We start from the raw sequence: 19,500 nt of genomic DNA on the forward strand, positions 1-19,500 counted from the left end.
TATGAAGCAGTTTTCCTGCCTTCCAAACTCTAAACAGGTACCTGGGTAACTTACAGTTCCTTCTTCTTTTTTTTTTTTTTTTTTCAAATATATGTTTATTAACTATTCGCTGTCTTACATATGCAAGTCTATTTGCGGCAACATTTTGTTTTTATCATACATATCAATCAAACAATCCGTGATCCTTTACAGGTACTCTGTTACACAACTCATTAGTCATTTTGATTGTCATTTAGTATTCGTTAATCACTGATAATATACTAGCATTTCTACTTTAAGTGGTTATTCACTCCGTGATTTTGTTGCCATTTTGAATTATGTGGCCTCATAACAGTCTTAACTCAACTTCAAACTATATATAAACTTAATGGCTTATGTGGGTGGGCCTACGCATCTTTTAGGGGGAGACTCTGCTGGGGCACTTCAGTGAGCGGGGATGGCCAGCCGTCCTCCCCCCCCCCCTTTCCAGTAGTTATGTTGCCATTTGTGTCCAGTCCAACTCTACCCCTTGTTATTGGGTGCAGCCTATTGGTGTGTCCGTCAATGCCCCAGTTCTAGTTCCAGAGACCCTCCCCCAGAGCTAGGACTGTCGGACACATTGGACAACTCATCCTACCACTTCGGGAGCTATCTGTCTCTTCATCAGGTCATCCCAGTTTGTCACTAAGTCCTCCCATTCCGGAGCAATGGGGGTCTGGCGAACTCCCTTGGCCTCCTCCGCCTTTAAGACCTGCAGTTCAGCCCTGATCCATCTTGCAACATCGCCTTTCCATTCAACCAGCGAGGGGTGGCTGGAGGCCTTCCAGCCCCTTGTGATCAGCCTTTTGTAAAGAGCCAGAGTCAGGTCCAGGAAGCGTCCCCTCATTTTCCCCCGCAGGGCACTGGCCTTGAGGCCCAGTAAGCACACAGCAAGTGTTGGTTGTAGTTCCGCCTCAAATAATTCTGACAGGAGCGCCATCATCACCCCCCAACCAGTCTGGAGTACCGGGCATCCCCACACCATGTGATCAAAGTCCGCTTCCTCGTCACTACATCTGGGCATGTCCTAGGGGTCCCTCCATATATACGGAACAGTCGGTGGGGAGTGAGGTACGTCCTGTGTAGGTAGTTGTATTGGATGTATCTTAATCTCGTGTTGCGTGAGATCGTCCGGGGACTAGCTAGTGCTCTGTTCCATTCTGCTTCAGACATGTCCGGCCCAATCGTTCTCGTCCATCTTTCTCTCAGTTAGTGTAGAGGGTCTAATGCTGCCTCAATCTGGGCTCGATATAGTTTAGCAACCAGATGGGGTTCCTCTCCTGAGGTCATCAGGAGATGTAACACCCCGTGGACAGTGGGCTCCGCATTGACAGTATCCCAATGGTCCTTCAAGGTATGCACTAATTTCCTGTGGAGTAAAAACTGTCCCTGAGGAACTCCCCCCCGATAGGTCAGTGAAGCTCTTCAGCACTCGTTGAACAGCCCCCCTACTGTCACTACTCCTGCTCTTGTACACGGTCCCAGTCCCAGGCCCCCCTGCCTTTTCCCTCCCGGGTCCAGTGCAAGGGCCGATAGCGGCCAGGCTGGGGAGTATGGTGGGCCCACTCCAACCCTTCCCGTGCACCGTTTCCAACATTTAATTGCAACACTGTTCATTATGTTGTCCCCTAAGGGGGGAATCTTCCTGCCTGCCATTCGTGCTACAATCCGAGCTGTGTCTATCTCACCGTGGGCAGTACACAAATTGAAATTTCCCCTGCCCACCAGCCAACCAGCCACCCATTGTAGTTGAGATGCTAAATAATATACCTCAAAGTCAGGGGCACCCAATCCACCCATATGAGTCGGTCTAAAGGTGGTCTTCAGTGCCGTGCGCCTACGCCCATCATCCCATATTAACTCCCTAAGCAAAGCGTTCAACTCGCGAAACCACACCGAGGGGACCAGTAATGGTAAATTAGCGAAGTAGTAGAGTAGGCTAGGAAGCATAATCATTTTAGATAGTGCTACTCTGGCCATTATTGTTAACTTTAGTGAGCGCCAGAACCCAACCGAGGACCGCAGAGATCGAAGTGCCTTGCCAAGATTACCATCCCAGAGATCACTTAGTTCGTGGAACATTTGAATGCCAAGATATTTGAAGGTCCGCGGGGCCCAGTTCATGTCCATTGGGCATGCTCCAGGGCGTGCACCATCTGGTCGTATGGGAAATACGAATGTCTTTCCTCGGTTAAGGCGAAGCCCAGACAACGCTCCAAAGTCTTCCAGGATTTTTAAAACCCACGGAAGACCACTGCTCCCATCCCTCAAGTAAACAAGGATATCATCGGCGTACAGAGAGACAATATGTTCAGTTGGTCCCCATTCAATTCCCCTACCTACATCTTCCAGCCGCAGTCGGGACGCCAGGGGTTCGATTGCCAGGGCAAATAATAGTGGGGACAGGGGGCATCCCTGTCTGGTTCCCCGAAATACTGGGTATGCACTAGATATTGTTCTGCCCGTCTTCACTCTTGCTAGCGGGGACGAACACAATAGGTCCACCCATTTTACCCAACCCTCCCCAAGTCCCATTTTCAGCATCACGGCCCTTAGGAAGTCCCATCTGATCGAGTCGAAGGCCTTCTCGAAGTCTACCGCGAGCAAGACCCCCGCTGGCGGCTTCAACTCGTTAGGCATATGCAGAACAGCGAAGATCCGCCTCAAGTTCAGGGAGGTGTTACGACCAGGAACAAAGCCGTTCTGGTCTGCATGCACAAGTGTGGTCATGAGAGGGAGCAGCGGGCCAGCTATGATCTTACTAAGGATCTTAAAGTCGCTGTTTAGCATCGACAAAGGACGAAAGTCCATTACCGATGCTTCTCTGGCACTTGTCTTGGGGAGTGGCACCACCAAGGCCTCACGTAATGTGCGTGGCAACTCCCCGCTGTGCAATGCCTCTGTGTACATTTCCAAAAGTTGGGGGGCCAGTAGAGATTTATATTTTTTATAAAAATCCATGGGGAGACCGTCTGTACCAGGGGTCTTCCCGAGGGCTAGTTGCGCTATGGCCTCGCTTATCTCCTCCGCTGTCACTGGTCCCCCCAGGCTATCTCTCTCTTCAGAGTTCAGTGTTGGCAATGGGATTTGCTGTAGAAAATTATCAAAGGCCTCCGTTCCCAGGCCGCTAGGTCTCCCATATAGCCGTGTATAGTATTCCTTAAATGCATCATTTATGGGGCCTGATCTGAGTCTGCGGAGTCCCCCCCATCTAGTACACTCGTAATGGGCTCGCTATACCCGCCTGGGCGCACCAGCCACGCCAATAGTCTCCCCAATCTGCCCTCCTCCGATTGTAGGGATGCCAGATATTTTTGCCTGCTGTGGCACCTGAGCTGCTCCTCAATCCGGGAGTGCTCAAATGCGGACCCGGTTATATTCCTCATTCTCCTGAGCTGTAAGGCCCTGTCTCAATTCCCCCTCATGCATGTCCTTCTCCAGGGTAGCCAATTCCCTTTCAAGTGTACGCTTCACCCCCACCGACTGCCCCAGGCAGAAGCCCCTCATCACCACCTTGAGTGTTTCCCATTCCGTGGCCCTAGAAGGGGTGGACCCACCGTTTATCTCAATATATTATGCCAGGTGGCAGCGCAGGGCCTCTCTGTATGCCTGATCCTTAAATGCTGCGGGGGTTAATCTCCACAACGGTATGGGGGGTCTATCCTCCGATGCCCTCAAGGTCAACAACAGGGGATTATGGTCAGATAAGATGCGGCCCAGGTATTCAGAGCGTGTCATGTTACTCATAAGACCCGCTGTGCAGACCACTCTATCAATTCTGGTGTGCACCCGGTGGAGACCCGAGTAATACGAGTAGTCCTTAACATTTGGGTGTTGCTCTCGCCAGAAATCCATCAGCCCCCAAGTATTAGGTCATTCGCACAGTCTTTTGGCTGTTTTAGTTGCCACTGCCCCCTGCAGTGGCGGGGTTGGCCTGTCTGCTTTTATGTCTAGTACTGCGTTGAAGTCCCCCCAAATTAATAATTCTCCAGTGCATTGGCGGGTAAGGTGGCTCGATAAACCTGTCATGAAGGAGACCTGATCCTGATTAGGGGCGTAAATGCAACTCAGGACTATCGGGGTACCATGTAGCCTCCCCTCCAGTATCACAAATCAGCCCTTCCGGTCTATGTTGGAAGCGTCTACTGTAAGAGGGACCCGCTCTGATCCATATCAGTACACCCCTTGCATAAGCCGAGTACTCTGTGACGAACACCTGTCCCCTCCATCTGCGCCTCAGTTTTTCTCCCTCCCCCAATGCCAGATGGGTCTCCTGCAGCATTGCCACCTGTACTCCCCTTCTCTTTAGGTAGGAGAGAATTCTATGTCTCTTAGCCAGCGTGCCCATCCCCCTAACGTTCCATTTTAAGAGATTGTAGTCTGCCATCTCTGTGTATCAGTCTGGTAAAAGTGGCCCGGCTCTCCTGGGCCTCGGATTCGCCCCTTCGCATATTCAGACTTTTGCTATAGTCGGACTTCACCACCCACTTTGCCATTTTAACTTGTAACTGTGTTCCCCAACTCCCGAACCCCAGGGCGCCTCCCAAACTGTAGGTTGCCCAGTAACCTGTGCAACAGTGCAACTTGTTCAAACGTATGTCAGCAGTACTCGCCAGCCTGGCTAGGCAGGCGAGGTTCTGATCAGGGGGCTGGCCAGGTCCAGAGGGGCCACTTGTTCTCACGTTGTGCCATATCTCCAGGGCCTTTTGCGACTTTGGATTAGCCCAGTTCGTCGGCCGTTTGCGGGGTCACCTTCGGGGCACGAGCCGAGCACCCTGACTCTCCGGCAGAGGACACCAATGTGTCGTCCGACTCTTCCTCGGAGCCCTCCTGGGGGGACCCCTCTCTACCCATGTGGGCCGCCGCCTCCAGGGCCGCTTTCCTGCCCCTTTCTTTCTGCGTTTGCATTGGCGTTAATCGTGGGCGATCTCTGGGTCTCCGTCCCCCCGGGGCCCAGCGAGGCCCGCTCCCAGCCGGGCCCCCGTGCCGATCGCCCCATCAGGGACCCATGTGACTCCACTCTGGGGATTGGAGGAATGTAGTCTTCCCTTCCAACATCACTCTTGATCTGGCTGGATAGAGCAGCGAATACTGGATCCCTTCCTCTCTTAGGGCCCTCTTGACTGCCAGAAATGAGGCACGTTTGTTCTGAACCTCCATTGTAAAGTCCGGAAATAGTGTCACCTCCCCGTTTGCTACTTTAAACGGGCCAGACTCTCTGGCCTTCTGCAGGAGGATGTCTCTATCTCTATAGTGCAATAGTTTGGCGATCACAGCACGGGGAGGTCTACCAGGGGCAAGAGGCCTCGATGGCACCCGATACGCGTGCTCCAGCATGTAGAAGGGAGTCAGGCACCCAGGTGCAACTGTCGTGTTGAACCACTTCTCCAGAAATTCCATCATGTTCGTCCCGTCAGCCTCCTTAGGGAGGCCCACCACGCATACGTTGTTCCTCCTGTTCCTGCCTTCCGCGTCCTCAGCTCTCTTTTCAAGTCGTACCACTCTGTCAGCAAGGGAAGTCACTTCTGCCGCCAGGTATTTCTGCTTCGGTATGATGTCTGCCAACGTGGATTCCGTTTCTTTGACTCTGTCTACCAGTTTATGGTGGTCCGCTCTAAGTAGACCCACCTCAACCGCGACTTGGTTGATGTCCCGTTGTAATGTTGTCTTTGTGTCTTCTATCGCCCCGAGTATTTTACCTCAGGTGTCCTGTACTTTAACTTGCGCTTGGTCCTGTGTGTCCGCTTCTTTGTGCCCCGGCGCCGCCGCAGGGTCCATGGTTCTGTTCCTGCAATGGCTCTTGGGGGACATCGGATGAATTGGGGGTCGCACCCCAGGGACACAGGCAGTGGGGCGAACGCTATTGTGAGTTCTTCTCCATCCTTGCCACCACGCCCTGGTCTTAGTAGGCCACTCCGTAGCCCCTAGGCGGTCCCAAGTAGGCTCCAGTCACCCCACTGGTCACCTCTAATTTCCGGTTACAGAGCTGGGGGCTCTGCGTTGTCAGTTCGTGGCAAACTGTCACTCTTTTCAGCTCCGGTGGCCCTGACCGCTCTGCCGCAAACTGGGTGTCCAGGGCTACGCCCCTCCGCTCGGGCCCTTTAGTGCATCGTGGTCTCGGTTCGGACTCCCTTCCTCGTGGTATCTTAACCACTTCTTCGCTGTTCCCCCTGCAGCGCCAGCGTCATGACCAGGCACGCTCACTCACCCCTCGAGCTCCAGCATTTCCAGGCGCTCCATTCACACCGCTGCTCACGTAGGGGCCGTTGGCGCTCTAGGGTACTCGGGGCGGTCAGCGGCCTCCGCCCGCCAGATAATCTGCCCTCTACTTCCTTTGCAGGGCCGCCTCCTCACTCGGCGTCTACGCAGAGCCTTTCTCTTCCTCGCTGGGTAAGTACTGCCAGGGGGGCCGGCCTCACTTCGCCCCCATTCAATCCCTGAGGGGCCACAGCCTAGTGTGTTTGCGGTCTGCTCCTGTACCAAGCCGGGGCGTCCTTCCACCCGTCTCACGGGCCTTCAATGGATCTGCAAGGGCCCCCAGGGGCCCGCCGAGGTCCACCGTCAGCCGGGCCCCCCGCCGCTCACTCCGCACTCGGGGCTCCAGACCCCCCCCCGCAGACACGGCAGCTGGTCCGGCTCAACCCGCCGCCTCCCCGGTGTCTCTGTGCCCCGCCCGGGCCAGGCGTCGTATTCACGGGCCGGCCCTAACGCACATAGGGGCCGCGCCCGCATCCAGCAGCAGCGCTGCTCTGCCGCTCTTCCGGGCAGGCCTCCTGGGCCCCCGCCGGCCGCCCCAGCAATTTCGAGGCAGCGGGGAGACCCAGCCAGGGTCCCAGCTGCTCTCAGGCCACCCGCCCCTGCCTGACGGCGGCCCGCCGTGCAACTAGAGGCTGCGGCTCTGATCGCGGAGGTAGGCCACCAGCCCCTTCTCCGGCCGGCTGGCCCGAATCCGCCCAGAAACACTCTTTGGAGCCGCGGTAAGGGCCCAGCAGCTCCCCGGGCCAGCCCCCAGTCCAGCACTCCCGCTCGGGCTCGGATCGGCCCGGAGATGGCGTGCTTCTTCTCGACTTTTAAGTCGGCCCCTCCAGAGCGAGGGATTTAGGCGTGCGCCATCTCCGGACCCTTGGCCACGCCCCCCAGTTCCTTCTTATTTAAAGCACTGTTTACCTTGACTCAGGTGCTTCCCATAGACACCATTTAGAGTCGCCAGGGATCGCAGCTGCGACCCCTGGCCTGCCCCTTGCTACCCCTGGCACTGTCTTAGTGACTCTTGGCTTCAGAGGTGGCAAAATCAGTGCCAGAAGCAAAATGACACTGTGTCCTTATGGATGTTGTTGGTGAGGCTCCTTTCTCGTTGTTTTCTCTAATTCTTTTACTACACTACTAGTAAATAATGTTTAATTAGTCTTTATAATTGTAATAAAAATACAATTAGCTGGACTATGGCCCTCCCTTGCAGCTGAGGCAAGTAAAGAATGCTTTTAAATGCATTTTGTGTGTGTTTGAGGGTGAATGTGTGTTTGTGTTAGAGAGTGTTAGTGTAAATGTATGTATGTGCAAGCATGTGTGTGTGAATGAAATTGAAGGTCAAAGAGCGTGTGATGTGACTTCCACTATGTAAGGAAATGCCTCCTTGGCATGGTTACCCCCTGACCTTTTGCCTTTGCTGATGCCAAGTTATGATTTGAAAGTGTGCTGGGACCCTGCTAACCAGGCCCCAGCACCAGTGTTCTTTCCCTAAACTGTACCTTTGTCTCCACAATTGGCACAACCCTGGCACCCAGGTAAGTCCCTTGTAACTGGTACCCCTGGTACCAAGGGCCCTGATGCCAGGGAAGGTCTCTAAGGGCTGCAGCATGTATTATGTCACCATGGGGACCCCTCACTCAGCACATACACACTGCTTGCCAGCTTGTGTGTGCTGGTGGGGAGAAAATGACTAAGTCGACATGGCACTCCCCTCAGAGTGCTATGACAACCTCACACTGCCTATGGTATAGCTAAGTCACCCCTCTAGCAGGCCTTTCAGCCCTAAGGCTAGGTGCACTATGCCACAGGTGAGGACATAGGTGCATGAGCACTATGCCCCTACAGTTTCTAAGCAAAACCTTAGACATTGTAAGTGCAGGGTAGCCATAAGAGTATATGGTCTGGGAGTCTGTCATACACGAACTCCACAGCACCATAATGGCTACACTGAAAACTGGGAAGTTTGGTATCAAACTTCTCAGCACAATAAATACACACTGATGCCAGTGTGCACTTTATTGTAAAAATACACCCAGAGGGCATCTTAGAGATGCCCCCTGAAAACATACCCGACTCCAGTGTGGGCTGACTAGTTTTTGCCAGCCTGCCACACACCAGACATGTTGCTGGCCACATGGGGAGAGTGCCTTTGTCACTCTGTGGCCAGGAGCAAAACCTGTACTGGGTGGAGGTGCTTCTCGCCTCCCCCTGCAGGAACTGTAACACCTGGCGGTGAGCTTCAAAGTCTCACCCCCTTTGTTACAGCACCACAGAGCATCCTAGCTAGTGGAGATGTCCGCCCCTCCGGCCACTGCCCCCACTTTTGGTGGCAAGGCTGGAGGAGATAATGAGAAAAACAAGGAGGAGTCACCCCCCAGTCAGGACAGCCCCTAAGGTGTCCTGAGCTGCGGTGACTCTTACTTTTAGAAATCCTCCATCTTGCAGATGGAGGATTCCCCCAATAGGATTAAGGATGTGCCCCCCTCCCCACAGGGAGGAGGCACAAAGAGAGTGTAGCCACCCTCAGGGCCAGTAGCCATTGGCTACTGCCCTCCCAGACCTAAACACACCCCTAAATTGAGTATTTAGGGGCTCCCAGAACCGAAGAAGATAGATTCCTGCAACCTAAAGAAGAAGAAGGACTGCTGACCTGAAGCCCTGCAGTGAAGACGGAGACGAGAACTGATTTGGCCCCAGCCCCACCGGCCTGTCTCTCTACTTCGAAGAAAACTGCAACAGCGACGCATCCAACAGGGTCCAGGGACCTCTGAAGCCTCAGAGGACTACCCTGCATCTAAAGGACCAAGAAGCTCCAGAGAACAGCGGCCCTGTTCAAGAAACTGCAACTTTTTGAAACAAAGAAGCAACTTTTAAAGACCACACGTTTCCCGCCAGAAGCCTGAGACTTTCCACTCTGCACCCGACGCCCCCGGCTCGACCTGCGGAAAACTAACACAACAGGGAGGACTCCCCGGTGACTGCGAGCCCGTGAGTAGCCAGAGTTGACCCCCCTGAGCGCCCACAACAACACCTGCAGAGGAAATCCAGAGGCTCCCCCTGACCGCGACTGCCTGCTTCAAGGAACCCGACGTCTGGAAACCACACTGCACCCGCAGCCACCAGGACCTGAAGAAACCGAACTCCAGTGCAGGAGCGACCCCCAGGTGACCCTCTGCCTAGCCCAGGTGGTGGCTACCCATAGGAGCCCCCCCTGTGCCTGCCTGCATCGTTGAAGAGTCCCCCGGGTCTCCCCATTGATTCCTATTGAAAACCTGACACCTGTTTGCACTCCGCACCCGGCCGCCCCTGTACCGCTGAGGGTGTACTTTCTGTGCCTGCTTGTGTCCCCCACCGGTGCCCTACAAAACCCCCCTTGTCTGCCCTCCGAAGTCGCGGGTACTTACCTGCTGGCAGACTGGAACCGGGGCACCCCTATTTCCATTGAAGCCTATGTGTTTTGGACACCCCTTTGACCACTGTACCTGACCGGCCCTGAGCTGCTGGTGTGGTAACTTTGGGGTTGCCTTGAACCCCCAACGGTGGGCTACCTTGGACCCAACTTTGAACCCTGTAAGTGTTTTACTTATCTGTGAACTTAACATTTACTTACCTCCCCCAGGAATTGTTGGTTTTTGCACTATGTCCACTTTTAAAATAGCTTATTGCCATTTTTGTCAACACTATATATGCTATTGTGATTATTCAAAGTTCCTAGAGTACCTAAGTGAAATACCTTTCATTTAAAGTATTGTTTGTAAATCCTGAACCTGTAGTTCTTAAAATAAACTAAGAAAATATATTTTTCTATCTAAAAACCTATTGGCCTGGAATTGTCTTTGAGTGTGGGTTCCTCATTCATTGCCTGTGTGTGTACAACAAATGCTTAACACTGCCCTCTGATAAGCCTACTGCTCGACCACACTACCACAAAATAGAGCATTAGAATTATCTCTTTTTGCCACTATCTTACCTCCAAGGGGAACCCTTGGACTCTGTGCACACTATTTCTTACTTTGAAATAGTATATACAGAGCCAACGTCCTACACACTACTCCTGGCATTTTGGTGAATTGACGTTCATGGTGCTTCCCCAAAGCATCTGAGTCTTATGTTTATTTCCTCAGAGATCTGAAAGGAAAGGTGGAGAAGGAGAGCACCAAGCGAGAGCTGATCTGCAATCAGGCCCAGCTGAACGAGACCCACTGCGTGCATTGCCTGCAGCCCTTCAAGTTCCTGGTGAACAGCAAGCGCCAGTGCCTAGACTGCCGCTTCTACTCCTGCAAGAACTGCAGCCGATACAACAAAAAAGAGCAGGGCTGGGTCTGCGATGCCTGCCGCGTCACCAGGTAACGGGGCCTGTCGCTGTACAGAGGGAACTTGGTTGGATGTGTGCTGACCTATCATGTTGAAGAATCCATTTCATAAACAGCAAAAAGTGCCCACATGTCTTTTTCTATGGGTGGAACTGTGCTATCGGACAAAGCCGTAAAGAGGAATGCTAATAAAGACTTATATATATATATATCAAGAGACTAAGAAAGACACAGACTGTCTCTGGCTCTAGATTCAGTGGATTGACATTTTTGTTAATTTGAATGCTTTAGAGAACTTTAAAAGGTTGAAAAGAGACTTCAGATGAATGGAGGCAAATGCAACAAGGAACGTTTTAGTCAAATAACTATGGAACAAGCTCATTCTTAATTTTAGTGATGAATTGTATATTATAATAATATATGTATTTACATGGAGTCACCATTGCCTTGTGGACATGGCTACGGGGACAAAGGGAGGTGAACAACTGAGAATTGTGATGAAGGATAAGTCAAATGTTCTTTTTGAAAAGGTATGTTTTTCGAGCAATCTTCAAAGTGGAGACAGAAGGGACAAAGACTTCAGGGACGTTTTAAGGCTAGGCCAAGCAGTTTATATGTTTTTGGTACATACCATCCAACTTGGTGAGAACAGCGTGAAGTATGGCTGTACCATGGAGGTCTTAGAGAGTCTTGGTAGTGACATTTATAACATTATGTAGTGGTGAAAATTAAAGTTTAGGGAAACCTACTTGTAGATTGCCGGGTTAGTCCCACTTGTTAAAGACTTATGCAGAGATCTATGTTCCAGCAAAGTTTGCGAATGTTAAACAACTGGTATGCATTGTGTTAGACCTGTCAGCTCTTGGCTTGGTTTTACCTGTCTTTTTGGCTTCTGACCTCCTGTTTTTGACCCTGTGCTGATTTTCTTTTAGCTGGCTTTAGGACTCTGGGCACTTTACCACTGCTGACTACTGCTAAAGTGCAAGTGCTCTCTGTTTAAATTGTATTGGGAATTGGTGTATTCATGATCTGCATATTTGATGATTTTCTATTAAGTCCCTAGTATAGTGCAACATGTATGCCCAGGGCCTGTAAATCAAATGCTACTAGTGGGCCCGCAGCACTGATTGTGCCACCCACAGGAGTAGCACTGTAAACATGTCTCAGACTGGCCACTGAAGTGTCTGTTTGTGCAGTTTTAACTGCCAGTTCGACCTGGCAAGTGCATCCACTTTCAAGGCCAAAACCTTCCCTTTTACTACGTATAAATCACTCCTAAGGTAGGCCCAAGGCAGCCCCATGGGCAGGATGCAGTGTATTTAAAAGGTAGGACATATACCGGCGAGTTTTACATGTCCTGATAGTGAAATACTGCTAAATTCAGTTTTCACTATTGCAAGGCTTATCTCTCCCATAGATTAACATGGGTATTGTTTTGAAATATTTTTCAAGTGTAGTTTCCCATTACGAGCAGATCAGGATATGGAGTTTAGGGTATCTGAACTCACAATTGAAAAATACATATTTTGGTGAAGTTGGTTTTTAAATTGTAAGTTTGAAAATGCCACTTTTAGAAAGTGGGCATTTTCTTGCTTAACCATTCTGTGCCTCTGCCTGTCTGTGGAATATACATCTGGTTCAGGATGACAGTTGGGCTGTTTGTGAATTCACTTTAGACAGTCACATAAAGGGAGCTGAGGTGTGTTCTGCATATCCTGAAGGGTCTCCTGGGCTTGAGTGGGGGAGAAGCTGACACTTGCACCTGAATAGGGCTCTGCCTGTCCTACTGAAAGCAGTCTCCAAACCCATGGAGTATGTCTGGGGCCAGGGCAGAAAAGGCAGGGTCTTGTGCATTATAGAGACTTTCCCTTGAAGTTTGCCCACTTCAAAGGCAGAAATGAGTATAAGTATTGGACCTCTGAGACCACAACTTTAGAATACTTTTAGGTTGGAAAACATTATGCCAGGAAGAAGAGCTAGATGCCGTAGGACGGGGCTGCCACTTTGCCTGTTGCTTTGTTGTGCTGGCTTGCTGCTTGGTGCTTCTGACCTGGGGGTAAAAGGACTGGACTTTGCTTTCTACATCCTGCTTCCAAAGGTTCTTCAAGTGCTTGGACTGAGTGTGCCTCCTGTTAGAAGTCAGAGGGACAACAAAGACTTCATCTGCCAGCACCTGGACTCTCTTGCTGAGAGTCCTGACTCGCCAACTGGTGCCCAATCCAGTTCCTGGGCCCTTGAGGATGGAAGAAACCAAGTGAATCCACTCCAGAGTGACTCGAAACTAGCGCCGCTATTCGACTCTGTGCCGCTGCCTGCAACAGAGTCATGGTTCCCACTGAGTGCAATGGCCGCAACCAACGCCGCAGGCCCAACGGCACTGCAGCGCCTTCGAAGTGGCACCACAGCATAAGCCCTGAGTGCTATATCCCCGACATCAGAGAAACCTGATTCTGCCACAGCACCTGTAGCCTTGTGGTGTGATCACGACACCACAAAGTCGACACCTCACATCTTGACCTGCTGGATGCATCGAGCCCGCTGGACTGTAAGGAACCGATCACTTGCCACCAATGCTGCATCACCTCCCCTTTAACCGTAAGGAATCAATGCCTCACCTCCACTGGTAAGCAGTAAGGAACCAACACCTTACCTGCCCGGTCGCAGTAAGGAACCAACATCGCACCGGCTCCAGTGGCGCCTAACCTCCCCGGCTCTGTGCAATGTCTTTGTTTCCTCATTTTTCAAAAGTACTGTACCTGGGTTCTGTGCGACCCCGTTACCAGCCCGCACTCCCTTGTGAGTGGCGTTGGACTGTTGGGAACAACTCCATCAAGAAGTCGTGATAGCCCCAGTTGGAGCTACTGTGTTTCCAAGCGTTTCACTGAGATTTGGGGAGTCATTACTAACATGGCGGTCTAGACCGCCATGCCGGGGTGGCGGTAACTTCTGCCAACGGTATGTTGGTCCAGACCGCCATATAATGAACATGGCAGAACCGCCATGGATGAAATGCCACCACTGCCAGGCTTCTGCCACCAGGCATCCTTGCGGTGGTGACGTTTCTGATCCGACAGGGCAGCGCAGCAAGCAGCGCTGCCTGCAGATAATGAGTCCAATTCCACCAGCCTTTCCCTGGTGGTTTACACCGCCAGGGAAAAGCTGGTGGAATGAGTGACTGGGGCCCCCGTGCACAGCCCCTTCGCGCATTTCACTGCCCAATTTACGGGCAGTGAAATGCGCGACGGGTGCTGCTGCACCCGCCTCACTGCTACATTGCCACCAACTCCATTTGGAGCCGGCGTCTATGTTCAGGCCCTGCTTCCAGCTGGCCGGCTGGTGGAAACACTGTTTCTGCCCGCCGGCCCAGCTGGATGTTTATTTGTGGCCAGCGGGGGATCTGCACGCTGGCGGTCTTCTGTTGACCGTCAGCGCCAATCTCGGTGGGTTTCCCCGCCAAGATCTTAATGAGGGCCTTAACCTTTAAAAATTTGTAGCTGTGCTTGTGTATGTTGGATTATTGTCTTGTTTCACTCAGATAAATATTGGATATTTTTGTAAACTGGTGTGGAGTACTTTTGCCACTGTGTTACTGTGTGTGTGTGTGTGTGTGTGTGTGTACAAATACTTTACACATTGTCTCTGAGATAAGCCTGACTGCCTATGCCAAGATACCAAGGGGGTGAGCAGGGGTTATCTTAGCTATTTGGCTCCCTTACCCTGAATAGAATGAGGGTCCCTACTTGAACAGGATGCAAACCATTGCCAACTAGAGACCTCATTTATAACATTGGTGATCAGTGGTGAGGATAGGATTTGTATTTGCACTTGACATACAGTGATTGGTGCACAACTACTTCCATATCGCAAACCGTTGCTGAACCTTATAGCGTTTTTTCTCTTTTTTGCCTTCTCTTCTTTTTTTCTTCTTGAAACTTTGCAACATTTGTATTACGCAAAATCATGTCTTAGTCTGGGGAGTCATCAACAGTTGCTGCAGATTTGGTGTTTGAGCAGGAGAGGTTGAAAACCTATTTGGTGCCTCAGCTCAAAAAGTTCTGTAAGGAACTCAAGTGTCCTATTAAAGACTAGAAAGGAGGAACTGCAAAAGACCCTGAGGGCCTGGTTGGCAGCAAAAATGCTGATGAGTACACAGAGGAGGAGAATGTTGTTGTGGAGAGAGAGGAAGATAACATGCATGAGGATTTGGTAGACAACCAGGATCTGCCTTGAAGGAAGGCACCTTCTAGGGCAAACAGCAGTGTTTCCTCAAGAGTTCTGACCCCAGAGATGCTGGAGGACAGGCAGGAGGCCAGGAAGCTTAGGATGGAGCTGGAGAAGCTCAGGCTGAAGCATGAGATGGAGCTTCAGTTGGAACTAGCTAGGTTCAAAAGAGAGGTAGAGAGGGGGAAAAGTGTCATGGAGAAAGGGAAAATGCGTTTAGCTGAAGAGCTGAGCTAAAAGTAACTGGACTTGAAAAGTAAGGCCAGCACAGATGGTGGGAGCGTTTCATCAGTGCACTCTGAGAGAAGGGTGTACCTTCCTAAGAATCTGGGAAAAGAGTACACTAATGGGGAAGATATTCACAGGTGGTTTCAGGGCTTGGAAGCAGCTCTCCACATGCATGTAGTCCCTGAGAAAGATTGGGGGCAGGCCTGTGGAACTATTTCACAGTGGAAAGGGAGGGGCACCTTTTGGGTACTAGGGGCAGCTGGCAAGCTCACATACGCTACCATGAAGGGTGCTCTTATCACTAGGAATGTACAGGAGGAAGTCCAGAAAGAGCAGGAATCTTGATTCCCAGACCTGGCTTGAGTGTGTGGATTCCATCTGCAGAACACTGGATGGTTGTGTGAAGGGCAGTGAGGTAACAGATTCTCAGAGGCTGTACAATTTGCTTGTATGAGAGCTCTTGTCTGGACTGTGTTTTCCAGGGCTGAGCCAGCACTTGATTGACAGCAGGCTTACTGAACCCAGGAAGCTCGCTCAGGAAGCGGACAGTTGGGTGTGTACCTAAGGCCACAAAAAGTTGTATGTGGGAGACTCAGCCATGGGTGGGAAGGGTCCCCAACAGAAAAAGGGGGGGGGGACAAGTATAAAAAAAGGAGTTCTCAAAAGGGCCCCAAACCAGTTCCCAGTGTAAGAATTCCAAACCCCTGTTGAGATAAAAAAAAGTTGGTTCCCTCCAGGAAAGCCTGCAGGGGAGGGATCCCTGAAGTGTTTCCCCTGTGGCCAGGAAGAGCATTTCAGGGGGACTCCCAACTGTCCCAAGTGGGCATAGCCCCCTACCTGTGGGCAGTCACAAAGGGTGGCCAGTGCAGCACTTGGGGAGGAGTTGGGCCCAGTTAGTGGTGGGGGGCCAACTGAGTTAAACCTAGTCCCCCTAGGTGAGGACACAGAGAACCGTCATGCTTGACAATGCCAAGAAGTACAGGCAGTGGTTGACCATCAAAAGGAAGCGGGTGAAGGCTCTGAGAGACACAGAAGCCAGTATGGCAGCAGTCCGCTGTCATCTGGTGTCTCAGGAGCAGGTAATCCTTAATGTGGTTTACCAGGTTGTATCAGCAGACAACAGTGAGGACCAGTGTTTTGTAGTTCAGGTTCCCTTTGAATGGGGGAGGGGCTCAGGTTCCTTGAGGGTAGATTTTAGTCCATCCATGCCTGTTGACTATCTGCTAGGGTACAACCTGGAGCATACCACCTGGAAGGAGGTGGAGCTCAAGTTGCACTTGGAGATGTTGGGATTGCCAGAGTGGGCATGCATGACCATAAAGTCCAGGGCCACCAGAGAGGGTGATCAGAAGGACCTGGAACCTAAAACAGTGGCCCAGGTACCTGCCAGGAGGAGGAGGGACAAGGGGCATGAGAAACATACTCCTGAGATTCCCACGGTCCAGGAGGAGGCTGAACATGAGAGGGAAGACCCAGAACCAAAAGGGGAAGAAGTAGCCAAACCGGGGGACCTGCCTGAGCTGACCCATTGCTAGCAGGAGTTTAGCACAGCGCAGAAAGTGTGCCCCACTCTTGAGGGTCTTAAGAAACAGGCTGAGGCCCAGGCAGCTGGTGACACCTCTGGTTCTCACCTGATATACTGGGAGGATGATCTCCTGTATAGCGAGCCTAAGTTTGCAGAGCCTGGGCAGCCCATGTGTTGGTGGTGCCCCAGTGTTTCAGAGCCTTCTTACTTGGTCTGGCTCATGGTGTGCCACTGGCAGGTCATTTGGGGCAGGGCAAGACCTTTTACAGGCTTGTCACTCACTTTCATTTGCCCCAAATAAATAAGAACTCTGATGCATACTGCAGGACTTGTCAAACATGACAGGCGAGTGGCAAATCTGGGAAGAGGTGCAAGGCTCCTCTTCAACTACTTCCTTTCATGGGCACCCCTTTTGAGCAGTGGGAATTGACATTGTGGGGCCTCTGGATCCCAAGACAGCCATGGACAACAGGTTTATCCTGGCCTTAGTGGACCATGCCACTCGGTATCTGGAAGCTATCCCTCTGAGGACAGTGACTGCACCCACAGTGGCCAGGGCACTAATGGGGATCTTTACCCTGTGGGTTTCCACAAGGAGGTGGTTTCTGGCCGGGTTACCAGATTCATGTCATTGTACATGATGGCCGCGTGGAAGGCATGTGGTGTTACCTATAAGTTCACCACGCCTTACTACTCCCAAAGCAATGGGTTGGTTGAAAGTTCAACCATACCCTGAAGGGCGAGATTATGGGTCTCTCAGAAACCATGAGGCATAAGTGAGACATCCTCTTACCATGCCTCTTGTTTGCCTACAGGGATGTACATCAGAAGGGGGTTGGCTTCAGCTCTTTTGAACTTCTGTATGGGTACCCTGTGAGAGGGCCTCTCAGTTTGGTGAAGGAGGGCTGGGAGCAAGCTCCCAGGAAGCCACCCCAGGATGTATTCAGTTACATGCTAGCCTTCAAGAATCAGACAGCTGGAATTTAGCCAGGAAGATATGAAACATTGGTTCGACCAGAATACCACTCTGGTTAAGTTTCAGCCTAGCCAGAAGGTGTGAGTGATGTCCCCAGTAGAGCCTCATGCTCTCCAAGACCATTGAACCAGGCCTTTTGAGGTAAAGGAGCACAAAAGCAATGTCACTTACCTGGTGGACATGCAAACTCCTATAAGGGTCCTGCACATGAACCGCCTCGAGCCACATTTTTAGAGGTCTGAGTTGACCATGCTCTTGGTCATTGATGATAGGGGGGAAGAGGAGAGTGAGCCTCTCCCCAAACTCCTGTCTACCAAAGAGCAGGATGGGTCGGTAGAGGGCGTGAACCTCTCCCCTACTCCTAGATCAGCAGAGGGACTGTCGCCAGTTGCTGGGACAGTTTGCCTCCATTTTCTAAATCGCCCCTGTAGTCACCCAATGGTGTACTCATGACATTGACTCTGGGGACAGCCAACCTTTTAAGCACAAGTCTTACAGGGTGGCTGATAGAGTGAGAAACAGTACCAAGGAGGAAGTCTCCAAGATGCTGCAATTAGGGGTATTTGAGTACTCCAACAGTCCTTGGTCTAGCCCAGTGGTTCTGGTCCCCAAGGCTGCTCCACCTGGTATTGCACCTGAGCTGAGGTTCTGTGTTGACTACCAGGGGCACAATGCCGTCACTAAGACTGGCGCACACCCCATCCTCCAAGCTGATAAGCTCATTGACCTTATTAGGAGCTGCTAAGTTCCTCAGCATGTTTGATCCAATGTCTGGGTACTGGCAGATTGCATTAACCGAGGGGGCCAAAGAGAGGTCATTATTCTCAACACCAGAGGGGCATTACCAGTTCTCTGTTATGCCCTTTGGGTTGGAGAGAGCCCCTGCTACATTCCAGAGGCTGGTCAACCAGGTTCTGACTGGGTTGGAGAACTTCAGTGTTGCCTACCTGGATGACTTTGCAATCTTCGGCTCTAGCTGGGAGGACCACTTGTACCATCTCCAGGAAGTGTTAAGGGCTCTGCAGAGTGCAGGCCTTACTATGAAGGTCAGTAAAGGGTAGGGGTCTGTGGTGTACTTGGGATACGAGGTAGGGAGCGGCGTGGTAGTGCCTCTACAAGCCAAGATTGATACTATTCTGGCTTGGGCATCCCCCCCAAGAACCAGGCAGAGATAAGAACCTTTTTGGGTCTCACCAGATACTACAGGAGATTCATCAAGGGGTATGGCATAATTGTTGCCCCCTTGCAGAGCTGACTTTCAAAAAGTAGCCCCATCAGGTGATCTTGACAGTGGCGTGCCATACCACTTTTGACACCCTGAAGGAGGCCATGTGCACAGCACCCGTGCTCAAGGCCCCTGACTTCTCCAAGGAATTTGTGGTGCAGACAGACACCTCAGACCATGGTGTGGGGGTCCTACTATCAAAGCTAAAGGAAGAGGGCCTAGATCAACCTGTAGCCTTCATTCGTAGGAGGTTACTTTCCCGGGAACAAAGGTGGAGCGCATTAGAAAGGGAGGCTTTTGCTGTGGTCTGGGCACTGTAGAAGCTAAAATCCTACTTGTTTGTGACTAACTTCCAGCTTCAGACAGACCGCAAGACCCTCAGATGTTTAATGCAGATGAGGGGTGAGAATCCTAAACTGTTGATGTGGTCCATCTCCCTGCAGAAAATTGACTTTATGGTTGAACACCTCCCTGGCACAGAACACACCAATGCTGATGGTCTGTCCAAGTCCTTCTGCCTTAGTGATGAGAACTCCCATGAGGTTGGGTAGTTTCACCCCACTTTCAGCCAGGATAGAGGGGGACACATGTGAGACCTGCCAGCCCATGGCGTGGTTTCCCCTGTTTTTTTGGCTTTTGACTTCCTGTTTTTGATCCTGTGCTGAATTTAGTTTTTGCTGGCTTTAGGGCTCTAGGCACTTTACCACTGCTGACCAGTGCTGAAGTGCAAGTGCTCACTGTCTAA

The 19,500-nt window shown here is 51.5% G+C and overlaps 1 protein-coding gene across 7 annotated transcripts in view; it reads left to right on the plus strand.

Annotated features, from left to right (window-relative positions):
• MLPH (melanophilin) overlaps nt 1-19,500 on the plus strand; it is a 368,118-nt gene that overhangs the window by 162,743 nt on the left and 185,875 nt on the right. For 6 of the 7 annotated variants that reach the window (XM_069225566.1, XM_069225571.1, XM_069225568.1 and 3 more), the window contains exon 3: nt 10,392-10,613. The exons of the other annotated variant lie outside the window; for it this stretch is intronic. In XM_069225566.1, coding sequence (XP_069081667.1) covers nt 10,392-10,613 — 222 coding nt within the window. The remainder of the gene's footprint in view (nt 1-10,391; nt 10,614-19,500) is intronic. 7 annotated transcript variants of the gene reach the window in all.

The sequence above is a fragment of the Pleurodeles waltl genome, chromosome 3_1, assembly GCF_031143425.1.
Source record: "Pleurodeles waltl isolate 20211129_DDA chromosome 3_1, aPleWal1.hap1.20221129, whole genome shotgun sequence".
NCBI classification, from domain to species: Eukaryota; Metazoa; Chordata; class Amphibia; order Caudata; family Salamandridae; genus Pleurodeles; species Pleurodeles waltl.